Here is a 26,645-nt window from a genome sequence, read left to right as displayed (position 1 = left end):
ATAAAACAAAAGTCTTTAAGAGTTGTTAGTAATTATCTCTGTCAATTCTTTAAGATCTAGAGATAGGCCAGCTCTGCCTTTATAAAGACATTATAGTTTTAACTTGTTGGGCATCAGAGACAGAGAGCAATTTTTAGTGTTTTACTTTCATGAGATAATTGTAAACCATGATAAATATTAAAGCCCTGGCAAGGAGATCCTCATGTGTTTATCAGTTCCTGTGTAAACATGCTTAATGATATTGATTTCAAAAGTACAAAAACCATGATCAAAATTTAAATATATTCCATATGCAGGCAAGAATTTTTCATGATCCGGTCAACATGAATGCGTGTCTATGTCAAATCATTAAGCATTCAGAGTTTCTGGACATTTGAAAAGATGAAAATCCTCAGTTATATGCAACACAGGAAATTCTGCTGTCTAGCAGTTTAAAACAGCAGCTACTTTTTGATTTCATTTGAAGTGGATCCAAGCGAGTGGTAACTTGATGGGATTCCACCTTGGTGGCCCCAAAAAAGAAAAGCATCTAAGAATGTTCAACTTAACTTTGGAAGATGCATTTCTTTCGTGGCACCATCTACTATGATATATTAACCAGCAGCTGCCCTCACCAGCTTATACTGGGGAGTATATTTTGATTTTTTTAGTAGTTGTAAATATGATTCAAGATCTCAGAAAGAGAGAATGAAACTGGGTTAATATTTGATATGAACTCAGATTAGATGTGCTTTGATTTTTTTCAACTTTTTCAACCCAACCCCCACCAACTTTAAAAAAAAAAATGTTCAAATGTTTTTGTCACTGTTCTTGGGAGGATTGCAATGTAAAATGGCACTCAAAACTGCCACCACTGCAGGTAAGTATGCAAAACTGATCTGTGAAGATTAAAATCTCTCAATCTTGCTGCGGTGTTCAGTGCGGTTTGAGTTTGAAACTTAAATTCGAAGTGGGCTGTATACTTTGAAAGTAAAGTTAATTTCTGAGTAGTGGAACACCTAAAGTGTCTATTCTCAGTTTCCTGCCGGGCATATAATTTGGAAGTGATGTGAAGGAGGTTGGTTTTCGTAATATTACAAATTTACTGATCAGTCTAATTAGCAGGCAGTGTGTACAAGGGGCTTTTGTATTCAGAAGGATTTGGGAAGATTAAGCAAAAAGCATAATGAAAATTGGACAGTTTTTACTCCAGCTAAAGGTGAGGATATGAATATTGTAATTAAACCTGTGAATGCAAAACAAGATGCTTGTGAACAACAGTGGTAAATAACTTGATGTAATGAGGCATAATAAGTTTCTCGTCAAGGTCAACTTGATTTTAAAAGACGAGCTGTATGTTTGGTCACCTTTAAAGGGCATTTGATTTCAAATCAAATTATAATTTTTAATAGTTGCTTTGGAATATTTTGTGCCCCCAATTTAATGTTTCCAAAAAGAGCTAGACCTGTTGGCGACAGTTCAGAGAAGGCCATTAGGATGATTGAGACTGACGGTTCTAAGTAAGGAAGGGACACTCCCACAGCAAGTCTTGTTTATTTTTAATTGGACAGATGTGATTTAGATCACATCTCCTTGTTGGCGATGGATGATAGTTTTTTGAAGAGCATTATTTAATTTGGATTTGGAATGGAAGGACATACAGGTAGTTGCTGGAGTCATGTTTGTGTCACTATTGTAAAGCCACAGACGAGGATTGCATAAGATGGATGTTGGTATCTATCAGCATTCTGGAGTTTCTCTTGATTCATCTTTGGGGTGGTGGGGTCAGGAAATTGTTCAGGAGTGAGAAGATTAGCTAAATAAGGTAGAATCCATGATGGATAGATTGTACGTATTTCCTGGCATGCGTAGATTTAATGGGCCAAGTAGTTGTTTCTTATTCTATTCTTTAGATTTTTATGGTGCCATTGCTTTTAAATAGGAACACTTGAAAGAGTCTACCAAAACTGGAGTATTTGCCTCACATTCATTATGTTGGCACACAATTGGAATTAAGGAACTTCAAGGGATACCTTCAGAGGAATTCAAGGATTATTGAGAATCTTTGGGCAGAATTTTCCCATTCTGCCCATGGCGGGCTTTGTGGTGGGCGGGACAGGATAATCCAGCAGCAGGCAAAAAGTCAGCAATCCACTGCCGTAAAAACAGCTTGCAACTCTCCCAATGGTGGGTTTATGGCGGGTCAGTTATCCCACCGACTAGTGTTGTGAACACCATTTGCATTCATTAATATGCCATGAATGCTCATTAAAACAGCTGCTCACCGGAATATTGTCAGGCCTTCCAATCTTGCATCATGCCAGCGGGAAATTACGTCGGCCTCAAACCTGTTTGAAAAGTGGTGGCGTACACTAGTGAGACCTCAGTTTGCTGGTAACATCAAGGTGAGTGGAACATACATAGCCTACCTGCCATAGCACTGCGCCAGTCTTGTGATGAACACCATACTCCTGGGTTGTGGGGTTGGTCTGCTCCCGCTTTTTGCCTACATTGTCCCGAAGAACACCACTGTGCTGTGATACTCATGCAGGCCTCCACTTTCAGAAACACTTCAATCGGGGCTGGGATGTGAGGCAAGGGTGGGGTTGACGAACATGAAGTGGGCAATGGGGAGGGAAGGCTGTGGAATGGCAGTTAGGAGGAAGAGCGAACATGAGGGGGGCCATTCTGGGGTTGCCCTCTAAACTGTTGTCGCCGCAGGAGTGAACAGGAGTCTGCTTAGAAAGAAAGAAGGAATACCACCCTGCGACAAAAGCCACTGAAAGCCAATGGCTTCCTTAGCACTGTTAAAGGGCTACTCAGAACACACTGGCTTCACATCACAGTTGCTGCTTTTCGAGAATAGCACATAGGGGTGTTAAATGTGGGAATGCAGGCAATAGCAAAAGAGTCACAGCATTCCATCAGTGAAGGCCTGTCACGTGTTCACCAGATTTGACACTCTGAACGGGCCAAAGGGCATCCACTCATTGACCATGAGCAACTGATTGGTCATTAATATGCCACATCAGAGATTAGAGCACAGAGCTAGGTTGGGCCACTCATCTCACTGAAATTTTATAATGCCACTCAGGGCTCATGATGTTACATACCTGTGATGCCATCTTGGTTACCTCGATGTGTGTGCTAGTGTCTCAGGGAAAAGGCAGCATCACCCACCATGCAAGTAGGTCGGGAAAAACTGTGGACCCTTATAGTTTCCAAATCTGTCATCTTCTGAGCTTCACTTTCTTTCCCCTTGAATCATTAATGTCTTCAGTGTTTCCTTTCAGAGAGAAGGCAAAAGCAGATATGGATCCAGGGCTCAATGCTATTTTTGTCAGGGTCCTAATGCAATGGAGGTGGTGAAGGAAGGAGAAGCGACTCCACACGCAGCTCCAGCAGGAGGGACATGATCAAGCGGAGCCAGAGCAGGAGGTCAGGAGGAGAGACCGAGACACCGGGGGTTTATCGGAGAAGAGTCTCATATTTACAAATGAGTGAGAGGCAATGTTGTGCACCTCAGTGATTGTCCTGAGCTCTGGTACATCACATATGCCACCTTCTTCATGAAGACCTGATGCTAGTGGAATTGGAGGGTATCCCCTGCCAGTGACTTTGAAGGTGACCACAGCACTCAATTTCTTGGCCTCTGGTTCTTTCCAAGGATCAACGGGGACCTGTGCGGTATCTCTCATTCCGCAACGCATTGATGCATAAAGGAGGTCACAGATGCCCTTTACAGGAAGGCCCGTCATTATGTCAGGTTTGCTCTGGACAAAGATGGCTAGACTGAGAGATTCATTGGCCTCGCCGCCATCTTGGGCTTCCCAAGAACGCAGGGTGAAATAGGCTGTACCCATGTGGTTATATGGGCTCCATGGCAGCAGGTCCTAATGTTTGTAAACCGCAAGGGCTATCATTCAATGTACAACTAGTGCATGATCATCAGAAGCACATACTGCACATTTGTGCACGGCACCCTGAGAGTTCCCATGACTCCTACATCCTGAGTCACTCCCAGGTGCCTGAGATTTTCAAACGGCCATTACATCTGCAGGGATGGCTGCTTGGGGATAAGGGGTATCAATGAAACAGTGGCTAATGACACCGGTGCGTCACCCTCAGAGTTGTTTCGAGGAGAGGTATAACGTTGCTCACAGCTCCACTCGCTCCCTTTTAGACCAGACCATAGGGCTTCTAAAGATGAACTTCAGATGCTTGGACCGCTTAGGTGGCTCACTACAATACACTCCTAACAGGGTTTCCTGCAAGATCGCAGTGTGTTGCATCCTTCACAATCTGGCAATGCAAAGAGGTGAAACCCCTGCCAGAGGATGGCTGGAGGAGGATGAGAGCTCATCGCAGGATGAAGATCCGAAGGCCCAGGAACCTCAAGCTGCTGAGGATCAGTATGAGCATGATCACACCATGGAGGAAGGAAGACGTGGGAGACATGCCTGTCATGAAAGGATTAATGTCAAAATGTTATTGGAAATTATTTTTTTAAAGTGGAGTTTAGTGGTGTCTGCATCTGTGTGTGTCTTAATTGATTAAAACCAGCTGGTCTGGGTGCTTTGATGGATAGTAGTTTTGAGATGTTAATTGGGGAAACAGTAGGAAGTTAAAAGGTAAAGTGTACATTTGCATTTGTTGAATAAACCTTTCAAAAGAATGGGTGAAATCTTGCACCTAGCTAGGACGCCAAACAATGTATTTATATTTTTTCAGCTTACTAATAAAATTGATGGAATCAAAGGATGTTATTGTTAGAAGAGGTAAAATTAAAAACCTAGTAATACAATGGGAAATTTGCATTCAAAGGATAAGTTAGGTAAAAACATAAAGGAGTTTGTGTATGTAAGGCTCAGAGGCAATTAAGATCTAACCAGCTTATATGTTTGCAAGGAACCTCAGTTTGAATTTGTAAGGTCAATTATGCTCTGCCTGGGGTCTTTTTAAATCAATGAGTTTTACTATTGCCTTACCGAGGGTCTAACTGAGAGTCAGATTAATTAGGGGATTTTTGTAATTATTATAGTAGTAATTTTGTAGACATATGTACACGCTTACAATTTTTCTTGTATTAATAAATGCGTAATGTAGTTTTATAAAAAACCTCCAACCTCTTGACTCGGTGGTCTTATTACTACTGATTTCAAAGCCTGCATCTCGAAACATACAAATTGCAAAAATAGGTTACGACAGTTGTTTCAAGTTTCCCTCTGGGATTTCAGCAACTCAGCCTGTCATAATAGTGTCCGTGATACATTAATGCCGACATGTTTCAGAAAGACTGAAGTTAAGTGAGGGAATATGGCCACACCTGTCCTAGCCCTCAATGCCGTTTTTTTTCATCTCACGGGATGTCCACCCGCTTGCAGTGAGAACAAGTCCTGCATTCACACTTGCGTGTCTGGCCTCATGAATTGCCAGGCCATTATCTTTGCTTTGGTCCGTGGGGCTCTGTGAGTGATCTCACTCTGGGAACTGAGAGTCCACTTAGGAACAAGAGCGAAGCCTTCACTGCCATCTAATGATGCAAGCACTGCTGCGACTGAGATGTGAACATGCATAGGGATCTCCTCCTCCCGGGCATGCCATTTCTACTGCCACTACCACTGAGGAGACCCAAATGCCAATAGAATATCAATGCTGATGAGCTGCCCTCACTTAATGGTGTTCCTTAAGGAAGAAAGGTTAGAAATGCTTACAGCACAGACTTCCAATAAAGATTTTTTAACACATCTCCCTTACATCATACAAGGGTGTGAAGACTAGTTCAACTGAGATTGACATCACAGGAATACGAATCTCACAGTGGGACAGTATCACTGAGTGGGAGGAAGGCTAAACCTCGAAATAAGAGGATTCCAAAGTACAAAATCACAACATCTTCAGTTGCCAAGAACATTCTCATAACCATCAAATATGTTCACAAAAATGCTATTTCTTTACATGTATAGCACGCCTGTGACCCAAAAGTGACATCAATTTTTCTTAACTTTCCTAATTCTACAGCTACGTCTGGGTGCAGCCCCAACATCTGCAGCAGAGGTGGAGGCAGCCTGCTAACTCTACATCCTGATGTCTGTGATGACCTTGGCAGATGTCCTTTGGTGGACTGAGGCCTGGAGGGCCTTGGCCTGATAAGGGTTACCTGCTTGGGCGGAGGCGTCCTCAGCGGTCTGAGAAGGTTCAGTGGATGGGGTCACAGGCAGAGGGGGCTGTGAGTGGCTGCACACCCTTGGAGTGTCCTGAGAGGTGGCTCCTGGGCCCTATGGCTGACGCTCATCCTCTCTGGGTGCCCGAGGGCCCCACCCTGACTCTTGCAGGAGATGGTGCACTTGGAGGGAGGTCAAGTTGCCTTATCCCAATGTCACCTACATCTTGATGGTGCCCACCAGGGTGTGCCGCCATGGAGTGCAAGGCTGAGCGTAAATTCGACAAGACGTGCTGGACCAAGGTCTCCACGGTGGTTGTCAGCCTTCCCATGATGATCTCGAGGCATTCGCATGTTGGAGCTGCAACATCAGACAGAATGCGGATGGACTCCTCCATCATTTGCTCTAGTCTGCTGAGTGACTGTCAAATCTCTGCCTGATGTTCCTTCACCTGTCGTTGCATCTCCAGCGATGAGTTGGTGGCCGCTTCCAAAGGCTCGTCATCTGACTCTGACTGAGCGGGTGGCTGGTCTCCAGCAGCCCTCCGAGTGCCAGAGACCTGGGTTGTCCCTGCCTCCGACTGCTGTGGGGACATGTCAGTGAGGTGTTCCCCAGAAAGTGAGCCCGAGCCTAATCTACAGCTGTGCCCCACTGACGTGTGTGCCTCTGAGCTGGTGGAGGGTGCTTCTGAGCGCCGTGATGGTTCTTCCGGAGCTTCCTCTTTGGATGTAGTCTGTGGGCTCACACTGGTGCTGGAATGGCTTGGGGACCTTGATCTGCTGGTGCCTGGAAAATAGTTTCAGTTAATGAGCATGAGCTAGATAAGACTGCATGTGAGTCACTGTGATTGTTAGGATTTGATGAGGTGATGGAGCTGTGATCCGTACTAGGTTGCTGAGAGAGGCCAATCTCCCCTTCCCCACAGGAGCGACCCCTGTCTTCCCCAGCTAGATCAGCTGGCCTCCTCAAACTCAGAGGGCAATGATGTTGGCTGTCCCTCCCCCGGCCTGCGCTGTCTCTTATCTGTTGTGTGCCAGCTTGGCCTGTACGAAGAAGAAAGAAAGGCATGTGATGAGAAGGGATGGAGCAGAGGTTGGGTGAGATGCATGTTCCCTGTGTATGGTGAACCCTCTCCAGAAGGGCGAGAGGATGGAGTATGAGCAATGTGATAGATGGGATGGTGGTGATGTGAAAGTCTTGGTGAGAGAATGAGAGTTGATATGTGTCCCCCGCTAATGGTTGCATAAGACCCCCTGAAGAGAGTAGCCATTTGAGTGCATGATGCCATGATGAGAGTTTGATATTGGAGGGAGTTGAAGGATGACTTAGCCTGGCAGAGCGGATGAGATCATTCATCCTCTTCCTGAGCTGAGTGTCATTTCGGGCGCAGTTGCCAGCCAAGCTGACCTGTTCCATGACAGCCTCCCAGGTCGGAGAGGTGAGGCCACTGCTCTTCCTGCAACCATCCCTGAGATAGAGCACTTGCCTGTGCTCCTGTACCCCTCTGATCAAGGCCTGGTGGGTGAAGCAAGTTGCTGCCGCCTTCTTGAGGCTCTTGGCCGCTGCCTTCTGGCTGCAAGACATCTCTGGTGGGCTGGAGAGAGAGAGATTATGCGTTGGACTAGCCTTTAAATATGGCGCCTGAATCTTCGAACCTGCCAGCTGATGGGTGGACGAATCTGCTCCCAACCCACCAGGTGATTCGCACCGATATGCGCCTTTGCATAAATAATGACCCTCCAAGCACAGAATTGGGTGTGAGTTCCTGCCATCCCGGCCAGCGGGGTGGGCGCTGCCGAAATGCCCACCACCACACTTGGTCTCATTAATGGAAAATTCCGCCCTTCATGTGGAAAGGAAACTTTGATCCTGATATTTGAATTAAACAGAATGTCAAATGTTTCTAAGTTATTTAAAGGGAGCCAAACGTTTTGTGAACTCCAGCTTCTCCTTTATACTGGGAGTGGTGGTGTCTGTTTCAGACCTGAAATGAGAGTGTTCTAATCAGTATGGCTCTTAGCAGCACTGTGGAGGTATTTGCTTTACAGACATTTAAAATGTGACACGAGGTGCAAGACTATTAATAAATTTGCATCTATCTTGAAAATAACCAGTCTTTTGTCAAAGCGCTATAGGTTAATGACTAGCTCCAAACTGCATAATGTACTTGAATCATCTTGGTTTTTAATTATATTAATGCTAAAAATGAGATGACTGCAATCCTGATACAGATCATTAATATTAGACTATAAATGGAATTTTATGTTTAGACATGGACATTTGCTAACTTGAAAATGTACATGCTGAAACTATGGAAATGCACTTTAAGTTACGACTTCTTGGGAATTTTGACCTTTTTCTCCCCGCAGAAAAGATCCAGGATTCAGTTATATTTCAGGATTGTGTTTTTAAAACACTATATTTTCATAGGCTTAAAAAGCCACTGACTCAGAGCAGGGGTTGGGGAAGACTTGGCATGGTGATTCTAAAGGTTGCCAACAACTGGAGACATTAAGCAATTTATTATTTCGGCTTCGATGGCCTAAAGACATCCATACCTCTTATGGTGGGATGATTCTATTCATGTGAGCTTAGCATGATATGTCTGCTGAGAATATCTTCCTGGGAGAGGTTGACAAGCCTATTTGAAAATCACTGAACAAGAACAGGGTTGGAGGCACTGCCCTTCTATTTCCAACAAATGCAGAGAGCGAGATTTGTGGGTAGTTAGTTAATCACAGTCTGGAAAAGTTAAATGAGCCACTTGTGTGGTGTGTTTCAATTGTTCTTGAGGGCTCTGTAGTTGTATAAAAATGAGATTTGATTACAACTGTATGTTCACTTGCATGTAAAATAAAGCAGCTTAATAATGCATAGCTGGCCTTGTTTACTTTTGTAACCTCCTCAGCCCTACAGTTCTCCAAAATCACTGCACTCTTCCAATTCTTTTGCGTTACCCTGCTTTTCATGGATTCACCCCTGGTGACTGTGCCATCAGTTGCCAAGGATTAAGCTCAGAAATTCCCTCCCTGTACTTCTCTCCTCTCTCTCTCCTTTTTAAGATGCTTCTTAAAACCCATCTCTCTATCCAAGCTTTTGGTTACTTGTCCTGAAATCTCTATTAGTGTCATATTTTGTTTGGTGCGAAGTACCTTGGAATACTTTTACCAAGTTCAAGACACTATATAAATGCAAGTTGTTTTTAATCTGCCTCCAGAAAGATTGGAGAACATTTGAGGCAGAACCAGGGACTTATTTGGAACTCCTGGAAAACTTACTGGTGATTGTCATCTCCCTCCTCCATTTCTGGAGGAGGGCGGAAAATGCTGTTGAATAAGTCTGTAAAAATGATGACAATTCGTATTTATATTGAACCTTTAATATAGTAAAATCTAAGTCTGCAACCTATATTGCTACCGTAAGATGGACGAGTTTGGATTGGCAAGTGATGGAAAATGGTCAATAAGCAGAGGGAAGAGAAATCCATTTATAATATATTTTACACACTTTCTATCTGCATGCTTTTTTGTTGCAATTTTCTCTCATGGCTGTTGCTACATGTATTTGCAGTACACCTGACTTGCAATACTCCCAACACCATGTGCTCCTCCAAACTCAGCTTCCAATTCTTTTTTTCTAGGCAGTAGATCGATTTTAAATTGAATTTGTTCCCTGGGTCAAATAGTTGCAGTTAGGACTTTAAAATTAATCTGCCTGTCCTATTACTCCAGACCCGCCCTTACGATATGGTAGGTGGTATTTTCCAGACTGACCAAATCCCAAAGTGAAACTTAGGCCAAACTATCACTATGATTTTGTAATTTGTATTTATTATGAGAAGGTTTCCATACTGAAGTCAGTCCACTACCATCTATTTAAAGATTAAATTAAAACATTAACAAAAGAAAAAAAAAAGTTAAATACACAAGATTACAGTTATTCAGTTAAACTTAGTCTTATAACAGTTCCCAAAATATTTCTACATAACTATCCTCCCAACTACGTACCCCTTTCAGACAACAATCCAAATAGGTTTTTAATTTATAATATGTCCAGCAATATTACCACAAGCACCCACTGTTGCTATAAGGGAAGTGTTTCACAGCTGCTTCTCTCCCTCGCACTGGACAATGGAACTCCAAAGCTTTAAACAAAATCTTGCTCTCTGGAACAAGCAAACACGCATGGGGTGGCTAGAGGTTGCTTTCTTACAAGTAGACTGTGTGAAACAGGCCTTTCAAGATCTCACGTGGTCACTCCCCATACAATTTTCCACCTTTCTTTAAATATATTTTCTCTCTTTTGATCGTTAGATCCCAATTTTTAACCCTTGCTTTGGAAGATACTTTCCCAGAAAATAAAAATCTTTCATGTTGTCCTAATGGCCAGCACTTTCAGGAAAAATAAACATAAGAACTTTGCCTTATCTATTTTGTCAGCTGTAAAACATCTTATGTCCCTTTGAAATTCAAACAACCCCTCAACTTATCTACAAATGCAAATGTTAACTCTAATCTATTTATTTAACTTACTTGGCTCATCCATTTCCATTTCAAAATGTCTGTTTTTACACTTAACCCCTTTGATGATTCAAACCTTGCTGCCTGACTGTCTTTAGTTTAATTACATTAGCCCCACACACGCACACATGAAAACATACACACACACGACACGGCCTGCACAAGCCTGCTTTAAAGTATCCCACAGTAATATTAAGAAAAAATAATGTTTTCTTTATTCCTTAAACATTTGGCTGTGATTCTGCTGCTGCCAGTGCTGACCCTCTGCCTTAAAGGTGTCCTCCATCTTTCCTGATCCCCTTGTGCCTTGTCCATGCCTGCTCACTTGTTGCTAGTGCTTGTCTGTTTGCCCTCATCTTAATCAACCTATTCACTGGCTTCTTGATGTTAACCTAAGGATAGGCAATTTGCTTATATTCAAATACGTATAGTGGTGGGAAGAGCTGTGGATAGGGTAACTGAGGGGAGGTGTAAGTGAAGTTGATAGGAAGAAAGAGCAATGTATGGCAGTGAGGTAAGGAGAGCAGGGGTCTGTTTTAGTTGATAGTTGATGTACTAATAAGTCATCAAAATAAAGAAATGCTTTGCATTTAGTCCAGAATTAATATAAGTAATACTGTTTTTAAAAGTCTTATGTAAGGCTTATGTGCTGTTCAGGATATTAAAGATGGATTCTTTATCTAAAAAATGGTGAAAGGCCAACATAACGAGATGGGCTGGTTTGCTTATGCTTTATTCTGGGAAAAGCCATGTGGTTGGTAGATGGTTTTCCTAAAATCATACATATGCTTTGTGTGAACGTATTCGATATCTTTCAGTATAGCCCCATTATGCAGTTGGATGTTAGCATTTTGCACAGTCATATGGTGTATGGTGAACATTACAAATGACTATTTATGTATCTGTTTCAGGTTGGGAAAGAGACAGTGCAGACTACTGAAGATCAGGTCATGAAGAGGGATATGCCACCAGCCTTCATCAAGTGAGTGTTGGGTTACATTTACACAAAATAGGCTTGTAATGAATGACTGCTCATCATGATTGCATTTTTACTTAGAAAAAGCCTTAATAATGGGCCTGTGATGGTTTTAATCATGTTGGATTCAATTCCTATAGCAGGGAAAGGTTAAAGATTTTTCCAAGAGTCAATTGTATTCCGTTTCATTTTTCCAAGACTCATTACCTGTCTCCCCCAGGCTCCATCAACCGCCACATCATCTTCCATTATGTGACTTGATGTTGGGAGAGTCGAATAGTTTGGCCTGACCCGCTGTTGTGCCAACAATGGTTCACATGTATTTGCTATGAACACAAAGCCAACAGCAAGATTTCAGCATCAGGCTTGAGCACACAAATGGTGACCTGACAGGTTACCTGCAAAACGTTTTTTTTGATGTCCCCAAAAACTTACTAGAATCTGAAGCTTCTAATGCATGCTGTTTGAGCATTTGAATTTCACCCTGGTATGCCTGTGTTGTGTTACTTTCTCAACTATCTTAATCCAAGAATAATTCCCACTTATTTAGCGCCTTTTTAACATCAGATATCTCGACAGCAAGAGTGGAAACTGAACGAGTTAAGTGAAGGTGGAATTGATGAGATGGGTATTATGGCTTTTGAAGACGTGGAGCAAGGTGATAATGTGTAGCAAGAGAAATGCAAAAGTTGGAATAGGCCATCTGAAAATTATATCTTGGTGGTGATAGAGGGAAGAGAGTCTTGCTTTAGTCCATAGTTTGAAGAGGGTGCAAGCTGTGATGTAGAGCTGCAGAGATTTCATAGATCATTTGGAGCAAAGCCATTGCTATATTAGCAAATCAGAATGATAACTTTGAAATATGAGCACTGAATAATGAGGAACCAGTGGGAGGTGTGAAGGGCACCAGTGATAGATGAGTGGGTTGTCTTATGTACAGCATGTGGGTGGCAAGAATTTTGGATGAATGCCAGTTTGTATAGGATGCAATTACAGAGGCTGTGTGAGAGAGACTAAGTCAATTTAATCAGAAGTAAATACATTTTCTTGCAATCATGGGACTTGGATTGCTGGTGATTAGAGCTGTACTTCCACATGAGGTGAAGTGCCAGTTGATGATCATCTTTCAGTGGCTGCCAGAAAAAATGGCTTTGAAGGCTTGTGAACAGCTGTCATGCTCTCATCTCAAGGAGCGGTTAGACTTTCTTCTCTTATATCTGACCCAAACCCTGATCTTAAGCCGCCTTGGTCACATGTTTCATATCAACTTCAGCGTCCAAAAAAACAAATATTTCAACGTGATTAAAAAGCTAACAAAATAATGGTGGTTGGAGTGACTGACTATCTCTGAATTTGATGCAATGACAAGTAATTTAGTATTTTATACCTTTACTGAATGTGAAAGAAGTCCAGTTTCTAAGTCGCGTGTGTTATGCCTCAAACCTCAATTTTTAAAATATTTTTTGTAGGCGCCGTTGGGGGATGGAGAGAGGAAGTAACCAATAAATGTTCTCATGTCACCTAGTTAGCTATCTGGGAGCTTGTTCATTGCTACTTAATTTTAATATTTTCCAGAGTGTTATTGACTTCTTCTCCTGCATGTCTGATCTTCCATGTTCTTGGTAATGAAATTTTTCATATTGATATTTCAGGGAGGCCTTTACAACTGAAAAAGCTTGTGTTGAACAAAAAATGTCATCTGTTATACTTGAGCTTAGAAAGTTTAATTTTTTCAATGTGGTTATCAATTGCTGATAACTTGAATGATGTTGTGGTGTCAGTTATGGTGTCAGTTATGGTCTTATATATGACAATGCAGAAAATACAGCCAAATTAGTTATCCTGATTATTTAGTAAGTTGTGGATGCACAGATCTTTTCTGTGTAATGCCTAGCTAACCATTGTTCGATGAGTAAAAGATTTCTTAATCAAAACCTCCTAAGTGGTCTTGACAGAGTGGATGTGGAGAGGATGTTTCCTCTTGTGGGAGAATCTAGAATTAGGGGTCACGTTTAAAAATAAGGGGTTGCTCATTTAAGACAGAGATGAGGAGAATTTTTTTCTCTGAGGGTCGTGAGACTTTGGAACTCTTTTCCTCAAAAGACAGTGGAAGCAGGGCCTTTGAATATTTTTAAGGCAGAGCTGGATAGATTCTTGATTAACAATGGGGTATGAAAGGTTATTGAGGATAGACGCGAGGTTACAATCAGATCAACCATGATCTTAATGAATGGCGGAGCAGGCTTGAAGGGCCAAGTGGCCAACTCCTGCTCCTAGTTCGTATGTTTGTATATATGTTCATATGTACACACATTTAGGGGAGGTGGTGGCATAGTGGTATTGTCACTGGACTAGTGTTCCAGAGACCCAGGGTAATGCTCTGGGGACCCGGGTTTGAATCCCATCATGGCAGATGGTGGAATTTGAATTCAATAAATATCTGGAATTAAAAGTCTAATGATGACCATGAAGCCATTGTCGATCATTGTAAAAGCCCATCTGGTTCACTAACGTCCTTTAGGGAAGGAAACCTGCCATCCTCAACTGGCCTGGCCTACACGTGGCTCCAGACCCACAGCAATGTGGCTGACTCTTAAAAATGCCCTCTGAACAAGGGCAATTAGGGATGGGCAATAAATGCTGGCCAAGCCAGTGATCCCATGAATGAATAAAAAAAATTAAAGTTAAATTTCAATCCCTTCTGAAGCAGCTTTTATGCTAAATTTAGAAGCTTATCATAAAATACAGAGTTACATAGTCTGGTCTCGTTGGGGAGAATTTTTTCCCCATCAGGCGGGCCGGTTGGGAGCGGATGTGGGGCCGATCGCCGCCCACGCTGCCATTTTACGTGAGTGGGTCGATTAAGGCCCTCCCAGCGTGACGCGCACCTGGAAGCGCTCAGCGCCACCTGTGTGGGAGGAGGGAGAGTAGGGGCTTGTGCTCTTTCGCAAAAGAGCGCAGAAACCTCCCTGAGGCAGCTCCATGCCTTGGGGAGATTGAGTTAAGTGCAAAAGATGTTAAAAATAAAAAGATAAAATTATTCAGACATGCTCCCTCATGAGACAGTGTCACATGAGCTGGGACATGTTTATGAATTTTAATAAAAAATTTTATTTAAGATATAAACCCTTCATGAAACCTCATCCCGCCCGTGGATGAAGTTTCATGAGAAATGCGAAGGCTGCTTGGGCTCTTCGCCTGTCCGCCAACCTTAAGATTGGATGGGCAGCCCTGATAATTGTTTTAATTAGGCTATTAATGGCCTTAACAGGCCTTTGACAGTTTGGCGGGTGCGCAGCCGAATCCGGTGCGCGCCTGCCGAACGAAAGATCAGAATGACACGCGGTGACGTTGGGACGCACGCCCGGCATCACTGTGCGTCAGTTTGCATGTCGGCGTGTGGGGCCCACCCCCAGCACGCTTACCAGAAGATTCTGCCCGTTGTTATTAAATTATGACTGTTAAATTTTTAAAAAAGTTTGATTATAACCAAGTGCCCAGTTGTCTAATGGATGATGAGCATTTTGCATTTATGGTAGTAAATAATCCAGTTATCACAAATTAAATAACCTGTTACTGATTGCAACAAAAATAGTGCAGTTAAATTATCAGGCGTGATTGACATTGAGGGCAGATCATCATAATTACACTGCCATTTTTGTTTTGCTTTGGAATTCTGCATCTGACTTTCTAGAAATTGGGAATGGGTAACTGCATGAACTTTCATGTTTCAGAATCTTGGATCCAGCTTTCGGATTTAAAGAACAGAAGTATAATAATTTGAGTTAGCAGTGTAATGATTTAAACTGCATTGGATCATGTGTTTACTGGTTTTCTTGTAAGTTCTGAAGATTTCTGTTACCCCACAGTGATAATCCAAGTACAATTATGCATATTTTTGGAGTCCAAATAAAAGGCTATATAACTGAAGATATGTAAATTATCTGCACTCCAAGACATTTCTCTAATGATGGATGCTGTTTTATATTACTGGGCACCACTGAGCAGAGAAAGGTATCTGATACTGTGCCAGCTTTATGCTGGGTTCTTCTGACTAAGATCTTTCAATGGTGATTGGTTAATGCTTAAAATTGCTGAAGGGAGTACTTAACTGTTGCATGAATCTGTTCTTAGCTTGGTAGTTTTTCCTAATGGATTTTTTTTTGCTGTATGAAATTGCTGACAGCACAGCTAGGAGAAAAATTTTGTTTACAGTTTTAAGGGACTGTTGCGTCAGAGGGCAGCTCGATGACTGACAAGTGGTGCCAAATTTCCCAAAAATAGCATCCTGTAGCAAGTTGGCATTCTGAGTGGATTGTGCAGTTTGTAGTTCATTTAGTGCATGAAGTGGAATGTAGTTATCTCCTGGTGACATCACTTGAGGACACTGCAATAAAATGTAGCTGATTTCTAATGTCAGTAGTGATGTGTATGACTTAATTTCAAACTGATAATAAATTTGAGTCTTCTGGAGTTATTTCTGATTATTTTAAAACACACCTTAAGGCTGACACAAAAGCTGATAAAATACATGGAGAGCTGAAACCATACTGAGAAAAGGGAACTTTGAGTTAAGTAGCTATCATTGATCATGACCATTTATGATTTTCACCTATTGTAATTTTTTTGAAAAAATATTTATTGCCTTTGGCACTTTGTGATATCCATTTTGCTCCTTTAAACATTCCTTGTTCCAGTCCTACTCCGGCCCCCTCCCACAACTCTTTCTCTGGTACATCGATGATTGCTTCGGTGCTGCTTCCTGCTCTCGTCTGGACCTGGAAAAATTTATAAATTTTGCTTCCAATTTCCACCCCTCCATCATTTTCACATGGTCCATCTCTGACACTTCCCGTCCCTTCCTTGACCTCTCTGTCTCAATTTCTGGTGATAGACTGTCCACCAATATTCATTACAAGCCGACCGACTCCCGCAGCTACCTCGACTACAGCTCCTCACACCCTGCTTCCTGTTAGGAGTCCATCCCATTCTCTCAGTTTCTTCACCTCCGTCGCATCTGTTCTGATGATGCCACTTTCAAAAACAGTTCCTCTGACATGTCTTCCTTCTTCCTTAACCAAGGTTTTCCACCCACGGTGGTTGACAGGGCCCTCAACCGTGTCCGGCCCATCTCCCGCGCATCCGCCCTCACACCTTCCTCTCCCTCCCAGAACCATGATAGGGTCCCCCTTGTCCTCATTTATCACCCCACCAGCCTCCGCATTCAAAGGATCATCCTCCGCCATTTCCGCCAACTCCAGCATGATGCCACCACCAAACACATCTTCCCTTCACCACCCCTGGTGGCATTCTGCAGGGATCGTTCCCTCCGGGACACCCTGGTCCACTCCTCCATCACCCCCTACACCTCAACCCCCTCCCATGGTACCTTCCCATGCAACCGCAGAAGGTGCAACACCTGCCCCTTTACTTCCCCTCCCCTTACCGTCCAAGGGCCCAAACACTCCTTTCAAGTGAAGCATCATTTCACTTGAACTTCCCTCAATTTAGTCTACTGCATTCGCTGCTCCCAATGCGGTTTCCTCTATATTGGAGAGACCAAACGCAGACTGGGTGACCGCTTTGCGGAACACCGTCGGTCTGTCCGCAAGCATGACCCAGACCTCCCTGTCGCTTGCCATTTCAACACTCCATCCTGCTCTCATGCCCACATGTCCGTCCTTGGCCTGCTGCATTGTTCCAGTGAAGCTCAACGCAAACTGGAGGAACAGCACCTCATCTTCCGACCAGGCACTTTACAGCCTTCCGGACTGCACGTTGAGTTCAACAATTTTAGATCATGAACTCTCTCCTCCAACCCCACCCCCTTTCCGATCCCCCTTTTTTCCAATAATTTATATAGATTTTTCTTTCCCCATCTATTTCCATTATTTGTAAATGTATTTCCATCCATTGTTTTATCTCTACCTTTTAGCCTATTTCGATCCCTTCCCCCCACCCCACCCCCACTAGGGCTATCTGTACCTTTTATTATCACATTCCTTAGATAATATCACCACCATCAACACCTCTTTGTCCTTTTGTCTATGACATCTTTTGGTTATCTCCACCTATCACTGGCCCTCTATCCAGCTCCACCTATCCCACTCCCCCTTAAACCAGCTTATATTTCACCTCTTTTCTACTTTTCCTGAGTTCTGTTGAAGAGTCATACGGACTCGAAACGTTAACTGTGTTCCTCTCCGCAGATGCTGTCAGACCTGCTGAGTTTTTCCAGGTATTTTTTGTTTTTGTTTTTGGTTTGCTCCTTTAAACATTGGAGTGAACAATTTGGGGTCATGTCAACCAAAATGATCTGGTTTGCCTCTAATGTTGATATTCCTGGCCTTGCATCATCGGAACCAAATTCTAAGTTCTGGCATTGCCCTACCCACCTGTAAAATAACCATTATTGTATATAGAAGTCAACTGAGCATTTATCTTAATTTACCAACTTATCATTCACAGGGTTGAAAATGCCTGCACTAAATTGATCCAGGCCGCACAGATGCTGAAAGACAATCCATATGCTGTACCTGCACGTGATTACCTCATTGATGGTTCCAGAGGTATTCTTTCTGGAACTTCAGACTTGCTCTTGACATTTGATGAAGCAGAGGTATTTATTTTGAAAACTAGTTCCACTTTTTTTGGGCAATATTGTATGATTTTTTATTGTGTCTATCTGTATGTTAGTGTGTCACAGGCTGATGAGCCACGTGTAACTCTTAAAAATAATAGATTCTCGTCCTTTTGAAAGTTATTTTTTTTACCCCCAGGTCCGTAAAATTATCCGTGTCTGCAAAGGCATCTTGGAATATCTCACAGTTGCTGAAGTGGTTGAAACTATGGAGGATTTGGTGACTTACACTAAAAACTTGGGTCCAGGTTAGGAATCCCACTTTCTTGAAGTCTGAGTTATGTGCAAATTAATCTACTCTTGACCAAATTTTCTAAGGTGCATTATTTTAAGGAGGTAAAGTGTGACTTTGGGCATGGAAGAAATGCTAATGCTACAAAAACTAAACTCAAAATTACTCAATCAACTTCCAGTTGATAAGACTCACCAAATGTATCCATGTGTACTATGGATGAACCTTGAATGAGTACTAACTAAGAGCTGCATTAAGAGACCTGGAATGTTGGAAATTTAATTACAGGATTTATATTTTAGCAGAGCTGACGTTCATAATGTGTGCATTGGATCTTTTCATCCTTTTGTATCATAATTGCGAAATAACAGCTAGTGTAGTATGTGCAGTCTTCAGATGGCTTTCTTTTCTGTTTTCGTATGCTACAATTGTTGCTTCTCTTCCCCTTTTTTATGCTGCCACCACCCCCTCCCCAATTAAGGAATGACTAAAATGGCTAAGATGATTGATGAAAGACAGCAGGAACTGACTCATCAAGAACACAGGGTTATGCTGGTGAATTCCATGAACACAGTGAAAGAACTACTTCCTGTACTCATTTCAGGTAATTTTTTTTTCAGTTTGAAAATAACCTGATCCTTGGTGCTGTCTTGAATTAGACCTTTGGACTGTAAGAAGTCAATCAGTAGCATTTTCATAATCGAATCATAATCAATCATATTTTATACTCCCACCCCTCCTTTTCTAGCCTTCAATCTTGGTTATAGGTCATAGTTTGAAACCACATCTATATGTCGTTGGACTTGTTACATTTTTATTTAACCCAGATAAAGCTCTTGTTTGCATAAAATGCTGTAAGAGTTATAAGTTACATTTGTCTGTTCTGATGGCATAACTTGGTATTTATTTAGCTGCAGTTCTTTTTCCTTTACACTCAGAATTGAATTAAATTTTGTTCAAACATTGCATCTATTTGATTTGATTTTTGTGATGGCATGTTAATTTCATGTGGAGAAACAGTACTATGGGCAGGATATTGACTTCGGCCCGCAAGTGTGCACCTGACACGCTGGGGGATAAAATATTGCGCGATGATGTCGGGCGAGTGTTTTGGCATCATTGTGCATTTGCGCGATATTTCGGTTGGTGGGCACGCACAAAAGTTGATGGCGCGCCCGCCGACAATTAAGAGGCCTAGTAAGACCTCTTTCGATTAGCGGGGATTTTTTGCTTCCTGTCCAACGTTAGGGTTGGCCGGTGGGCAGATCGGCCAGGTGGCCTTTGCATTTTTGAGGAAACCTCATCCAAGGGCAGGACGAGCTTTCTGAGATTAATTAAAAAAAGATTAAAATGCGTGGACATAATTTTCAACATCCGTATTTTGAGGTGACTCATTCTGACGCATGGGCATTGCTTCCGGAATTTACATTATGGGCAGAATCTTCTGTTCGGCTTGTGGGGGCAGGCCCTGCACACCAATGCGTAGAATGATGTGCGGTGACGTTGGGCGTGCATCCCGACATCACCGCGCATCATTCCGATCTTTCGTTTGGTGGGCGCGCATCCGAGTCAGCTGCGCGTCTGCCAAACTGTCAAAGGCCTGTTAAGGCAATTAATAATGTAATTAACCTTGAACAGGGCTGCCCGTCCAAACTTAAGGTTGGCGGGCAGGCAAAGAACCCAGGCGGCCTTTGCATTTTTCATGAAACCTCATCCATGGGCAGGATGAGGTTTCATGAAGGTTTTATTAATTCAATAAAAATTTTCATGAAAATTCATAAAACATGTCCCAGCTCATGTGGCACTGTCACATGAGGGGACTTGTCTGAATAATTTTCTTTTTACTTTTTTTCAATGTTTCATTCCGAACTTAATCTCCCTGAGGCAGCTCCGTGCCTCAGGGAGATTTCTGTGCTCTTTCACACACATGCGCGCACGTGCACAAAAGGATGCAGGCTCTGACTCCCCCTCCTCCCCCTGCCCGCACAGGTAGCACTGAGTGCTACCGGGTGCACATCACATAAAATGGCGGCATGCAGCCGATCGCAGGTGGCGACTGGCTCCGTGCCCGCCCGCTCCCAACCAGCCCACCTGACGGGGAGAAAACTCCCCCTATGTTTTTATTGATTTTAAATTCGTCAAGTCCTTGAGGCAGCTCTCTGCCTTCAGGGAGCTGTCCTTCTTCTGTGCCCGCCTGCGCCCGCACTGACTACAGCGCTCGCCGCCTTCCCGCATTTCAGCATGCCTTTCATGCTGGCTGGCCGCTAATTGGCCAGCCAACAATGAAATCGCGGTCAGGGGCTGACAAGGTCAAAAGTCAAAATCCTGCTCTATGTGTTGGGAATTGAGAAGCACTAAATTGTACAAAAAAGCACTCTGCCTGGAAATTTGGGATTGCCATGTTGTTGAATAAAACTGGTTCACTGATAGTACAGAGCTGAAAACCAAAATGCTCAAAATACAAACCAGGTTCATATTTTTTAAAAATACAATTGGCTAATATTTTGGATTGAGATCATTTTGGAACGTGAACTTTATTTTTCTCTCCTTTACACACTAATGATCTACTGTGTCTCTGCATTATTTTCTGATTTGAATTATAGCTGTGTTGGTATCAACTGTCAAAAACTGGTTAAGTCACAGCTAAAATCAAGGCCATAATTAATTGTTGGAACATACTGTCGTGGCACAGAGAATATACACAAGTGTCTGGTTGTGGTAACTAAGTGTCACATTTTTACATTCTCATTTTGTAGCTATTAAGATTTTTGTGACTACAAAACAATTCAAAAGCCAAGGAGTGGAAGAAGCTCTAAAGAACCGGAACTTCACTGTGGAAAAGATGAGTACTGAAATCAATGAGATCATTCGTGTTTTGCAGCTAACATCCTGGGATGAAGATGCTTGGGCTAGTAAGGTATGTCTGAGAATCTTGGTAAATCATAATGCAAGCGCTGTGGAAGAAATTATTTCAGTGGTGAAGCAAGCTTTCGTTTACTTGTCTACTGAAGTGTAATATACTGTGCAATTTTTTTACTAAGACAGTTATTGGCTGATTCTGGATATGTGTCCATATCTGCACTTGAATGTCTGCAGTGTGTGATCTATCTGTGACAGTTTTTGTTTCATTTTTCACTGTTTTCACCTGTTGAATCTTGGTTATCACTATTTTTACTTATTTCATTGGGCCACAGACAGTAGGTCGTTTCTGAACATTGGGCCACAGACAGTAGGTAGTTTCTGAACCTTGCTTGCTTACTTGCTACGCTGAGATGTATCAGAAATTGGGATTAAGTCTCAGTCTTAAAGTACAATAGAATACCAATTAATCATTTGACACTGGCTGAAGTAATAGTGTCACCTGCATGCTGGTGTATAATGGAATTCTATTGCCTACTATTTCTGTGTGTGTCTCCACAAAAGTGACTGCCTCAAGACAGGATGGTGTATTCATTCTCTTCTATTATGCGTCAGTCAGCTGGTCCTAAAATGACTTTATAAAAAAAGTGCAAATGTGAATTTGACGAGTAGCCAAATATACTGGTTACAATTTTATATTTTTGGTAAGTGTCATTGAAATTAAGTTATAAACCAGGGAAAATCCTTGTTTGTAAACTATCTGCTCTATTTTGTGGTCAAAACATAACATATTTTAGAAGCTTTCTGTTGCACTCTTTTTCTTTGAGATCATTACAAGCATCTTATTTTTACTTTCTTCCTTGTTTCTTCATTCTTCCTTGTAGAAGGTAAGCTCTCTTTTGGTTTTTCTCCATTTTTCTGCTAAAGCATGTCCTGAATGAATGCTGTTTACCGCCTTGGTGTGTGGTGCAGTTTGCTTAAAATAACATTATGGCTAGCACATGCTGAACACTGTTCTGAAAATTCAACTTGCTGTTAGGTCACATGTTTGGGGCTTTTTAACTACAAATCTCTCATAGTTTGAACATATCTCTTAAAGCTTTTGAAACAGAGCAGGTTATAATATGATCTCTAAACTGTCCACCAATAAAGTTCTTTTCCAATAAAAGTGGGAGGTAGGGTGGCTGTTGGGGGAAGAAAGCTTGTACAAAATCACCTCTAGAATCAGCCGTAAATTTCAATGTCCTGAAATCATTTTCATTACTTAAACAGAATTACATTGAACAGCAATCAAGTCCTCTGACTCATTGGTGAATGTACAACGTGACATGGTGTTGAACCATGTTAGAACAGTAAGGCCTTCAGTTTGTGCTGAGCTTCTTGATCTAAGCAAGAGTTGCTATATAGGTGCTGCATTTGGTCCAGATGCCCTCATCCTTCCCAAGCTCACTGAGAAAAACTACACAAGGTTCCTACTTTTGTCAAATGATGACTCTTGGAAATGTGCTTGTGTTGATGTCTGCTGAGAACAGAGCTGGTTTGGGCACGGGCATGACAACTTATACTGTAGAACAGCCTGCTTGTTCTCACTGGACAGGCGTGTATATAAGAAATGACCATTTTAATGATTTGAGCATTGCTAATGCAAAGAAAGATACCTTGGTATGGTTCATACCTTAAGGAAAGGTGGCGAGGAAAAAATGTTTTAGAGTGGAGGAGGAGTAAATGAAAGTAGTCGACATGATAAACAGATTAGTGTGTGTTAGCAGTACAGTGGAGGACCAGTTATCAGAGCCTACTTGCCCTTCCTGTGTATCTGGTCAATATTATTCTATTTGTCCTTCAATATTATTATCATAGAATAATAGAATTAAACAGCACAGAAACAGGCCATTTGGCACTGTATGCTGTGTCAGCACTTTGGCAGAGATGTCCAATTAGTCTCACCCCTTTGCTTTTTCCTCATAAACATGCAAATTTACCTCCTTCAAATATTCATCCAATTCCCTTTTGGGCATTAACGAATCTGCTTCTACCATCTTTTCAGGCAGTGCAGTCCAGATCATCATTAGGTGCTGGATACTTTTATCCTTGTGTCGTCTGTTTTTGACAATTACCTTAAATATGTTTCCTCTGTTTACCTAGGATGTATTCCCATCAGATCGAGTGACCTTTTTTACTTCGTAGCCTGCAAGGCTTTTAAGTACCACCTTTATCTATCGTTACCCCATCCGATTTCTCTACCATCTCCTCTCACTGTGATATTGACAGCATCCTCTTCTTCAGTGAATATAGAGCCACAGTGCCCCTGTACTCACTCAGAATCTCAGCCGTGCTTGCTGCCTCCACAAGGATGTCTCCTTTTTCATTGCTAATTGACCCCACCCTTCCTTTAACTACCCTTTCACTACTTATCAATATATGTTTATAAGAATTGTTCTCCTATTGGAGACTATAATTTGACCCATTGGTATGATTGTGCTGGTTAGATTTCTTTTTGTGTGGCTTGGTACAATGATTGTACTATCTTTCGAACTGAAAATATAAGTATCCAAAAAAGGAATGTAGACAGAAGCAAGTATACGTAGAAATCAACAACAGTGATAGAAACTGGAAACAAATGATATGTTCTGACTGCTTCATTCACTGGTCTTTTAAAATAGGGTGAAACTTAAAACAACATTTTTTTTACAGTATTGAAATACATGACTGATTTGTTGCATGAATAACATGTAGCTCTTCTAGACTTTAGCCAAATATTAGAACAATTTTCTGCCATGAAATAGAAGCCCTGCCAAAACATACAATTATTTAAAAACTCATTATTGACACTTTATCATCAATTTGCTTGTGATTTTATTTTCTGATTTTACTGGATTTATTTTTAAAAACCAGTATATAGATACTGTATAGTATATTGAAATGTGCCTCTAATCATGTTCAAAATACGCTTCATTTCCTTTAAACTAAATGGTTCAGACCATCACTAAATGTAATGACCTTTCTTGTTTCCCCATCTCCCACAAAAACTCAAATTGCTACACAATTATACACTCATGCATCAAACATTACACAAAATTTATTGCACGCCAAAAAAAGTATTTAGCACTCGTGCAGAAAGCACACTTTACATACTTGCTGTTCCATTGCAAACACAATATATGTGTCAAAGTCATCACAGGGGAGGGCTGACATTTATGTCAACTAAACTATTGAGAAATTAGATAATGTGATCAGAGCAGTGATTAAGAGGGCTGGGATACTCTGATAAGGATCAAATTAGCTCTCACTTCACAGAAGACCTGTTGTTATGATCTGGAATACACTGCTTGAAAGAGTGGAGGAAGCAAATTCAATCGTAACTTTCAAAAGGGAATTGGAATATGCTTGAAGGGAACTTGCAATCATACAGTGCAGGAAAAGATTGTGGGAGTCTTGGAAAAAATAGCAAGAGAGTGGTACTAATTGGGTAGCTCTTTCAAAGAACTGACACAGGCATGATGGGCTGAATGGCCTCTTTCTGTGCTGTATGATTCTGTATTTCAGTGCCAGAAGTTCTAAAACACATGCGATCATGTCATTTTTAGGCAAGATCCTTTTAATGTCTCTGTATAAAAGATGTGAGCAATTTCGGTTTGATCTGTCAATGGCCTTCATAGCGTGGGCTTAAACTTCCAATTAATGTTGTTTGAGTTTTTACTTATATTAACTGAAATTAACTTCACTCATTTGATATAATGCAAAGAAAAGTTATTGAAGTTCAAAATATTATGGAAATAATTAATGATCCTTTTCAATAAGAATTAAATAAAACAAAATATAATTTTAAAAGCTCAGCCTCTGTCCCTCCAGCACTCCACAATGAGGAATGCCAGCTGCAGCTCCCCACTTGGTGCTAATGCCCTTTAAACACTGCACATTAGGTACAATGTAAAGATGATGTCAGTGTTTATTTGTTAAAATGATGACGTTTTGGTAATGTTTTTAAACTCTGAGGAGCAGTTATAATTTGGTCTCCTAGATTCACAATTTGAAATCCTGTACGCATTATTTGGAAAGTGGCCCGGATTGCATTAAGTCGTGTTTCTGGCAAGGGATCAAAAAAAAAAGTTTTTGTCCTACCTATCACTCTACACAGAGTCTTTTAATACATGGGCTCCTTTTGTATCATTTTATTAACACTAAATGGTCTTTTGACTATATCATTTTTTCTCTCTTGAAACCTTCAACTTAGAATATTTTTTTAAAATGGGAAGAAAAATCCTTTTAAACTGTCAATCTGAGAATTTATTACTCTGCACAAAGTTTAGGTATCATGGCTTTTACACATTGATGTTGGGCAGGTAGTTTGATAATCAGTATGCTCTTATTATATAATTCTTTATTGCATTAAAATAATGCTAGAATTGAAACATTAACTTTTTGGGGCAAATTTATGAGTGATACTGAGTGGGATTTAGAGTTGGTTAATGTTTTTGTGTTTGTGGCGATTAAATATACTGATTGCAAGTGATTAGAATGAACTGAATTTGTGTTTATTTCAAACATTATGCATTTCCATGAATTTTTAAAACTAAATCTATGAAACGTCTCAGGATTTGCCACCACTTTATTTCTTGGGTATTTTACTAAGTATTGACCGCTTATCCTAGTTATTCCTGCCCCATTCCATCTGGCCTTCAGGTTATGTACAGTGATAGAAACAGTAAGCTCACTATTATTGCCACTTAATGTAGCAGGTGCTTCCTGGGAAATCAAAAAAACATTCTTCAATTTGTTGGTGTTAAGTGTGAGATTTGAGTGGGGTAATCAATGATCATCTAATGTTTGTTGGCACTAGATTCTGCCATTTTAAATTAAACTCTGCCATTTTAAACTATGTCAAATTAAGGCATAAAGTTCTTTTATGCACTCACTCTGCCAACCCAAAATTTGGATTAAATTTTTTTGCTTATAATAAATTATTTTGCAATAGTTTTTAACCTAAACTGATGCAGATTTGTTTTGGAGAAAATGTATGTTAAAGCTACATAATTTGTGTTATTAGCATCTATGTGAAGGTGTTATTTTGTCAATTGGAAAAGAACCAGATGCTTCCGTGTGTTTTATTGCTGCTGCACATGTTATGCTTTAATTAAGAAGATGAGCACTGCTTTTGTATCACAGCACAAGTTTGGTTGTGATGAATGGACTAGAGCTTACACCAGAATATTTTGCATGTTTGACTAAAGAAGGTCATGCTTGGAAAAAGCAGATACCACAAAAATGTCTGGGC

General features: G+C 41.3%; 1 protein-coding gene across 1 annotated transcript in view; it reads left to right on the top strand.

The window, feature by feature from the left end:
• The window catches only part of LOC144668605 (vinculin), a 138,987-nt gene that overhangs the window by 67,023 nt on the left and 45,319 nt on the right, over positions 1–26,645 (top strand). Inside the window, exons 2-6 of the mRNA XM_078530786.1 lie at positions 11,575–11,645; positions 18,108–18,258; positions 18,419–18,527; positions 18,993–19,115; positions 21,268–21,428. Coding sequence (XP_078386912.1) covers positions 11,575–11,645; positions 18,108–18,258; positions 18,419–18,527; positions 18,993–19,115; positions 21,268–21,428 — 615 coding nt within the window. The remainder of the gene's footprint in view (positions 1–11,574; positions 11,646–18,107; positions 18,259–18,418; positions 18,528–18,992; positions 19,116–21,267; positions 21,429–26,645) is intronic.

This window comes from Cetorhinus maximus, chromosome 27, assembly GCF_964194155.1.
Source record: "Cetorhinus maximus chromosome 27, sCetMax3.hap1.1, whole genome shotgun sequence".
Classification (NCBI taxonomy): domain Eukaryota; kingdom Metazoa; phylum Chordata; class Chondrichthyes; order Lamniformes; family Cetorhinidae; genus Cetorhinus; species Cetorhinus maximus.
This window is presented reverse-complemented; position numbering and strand designations above follow the sequence as displayed.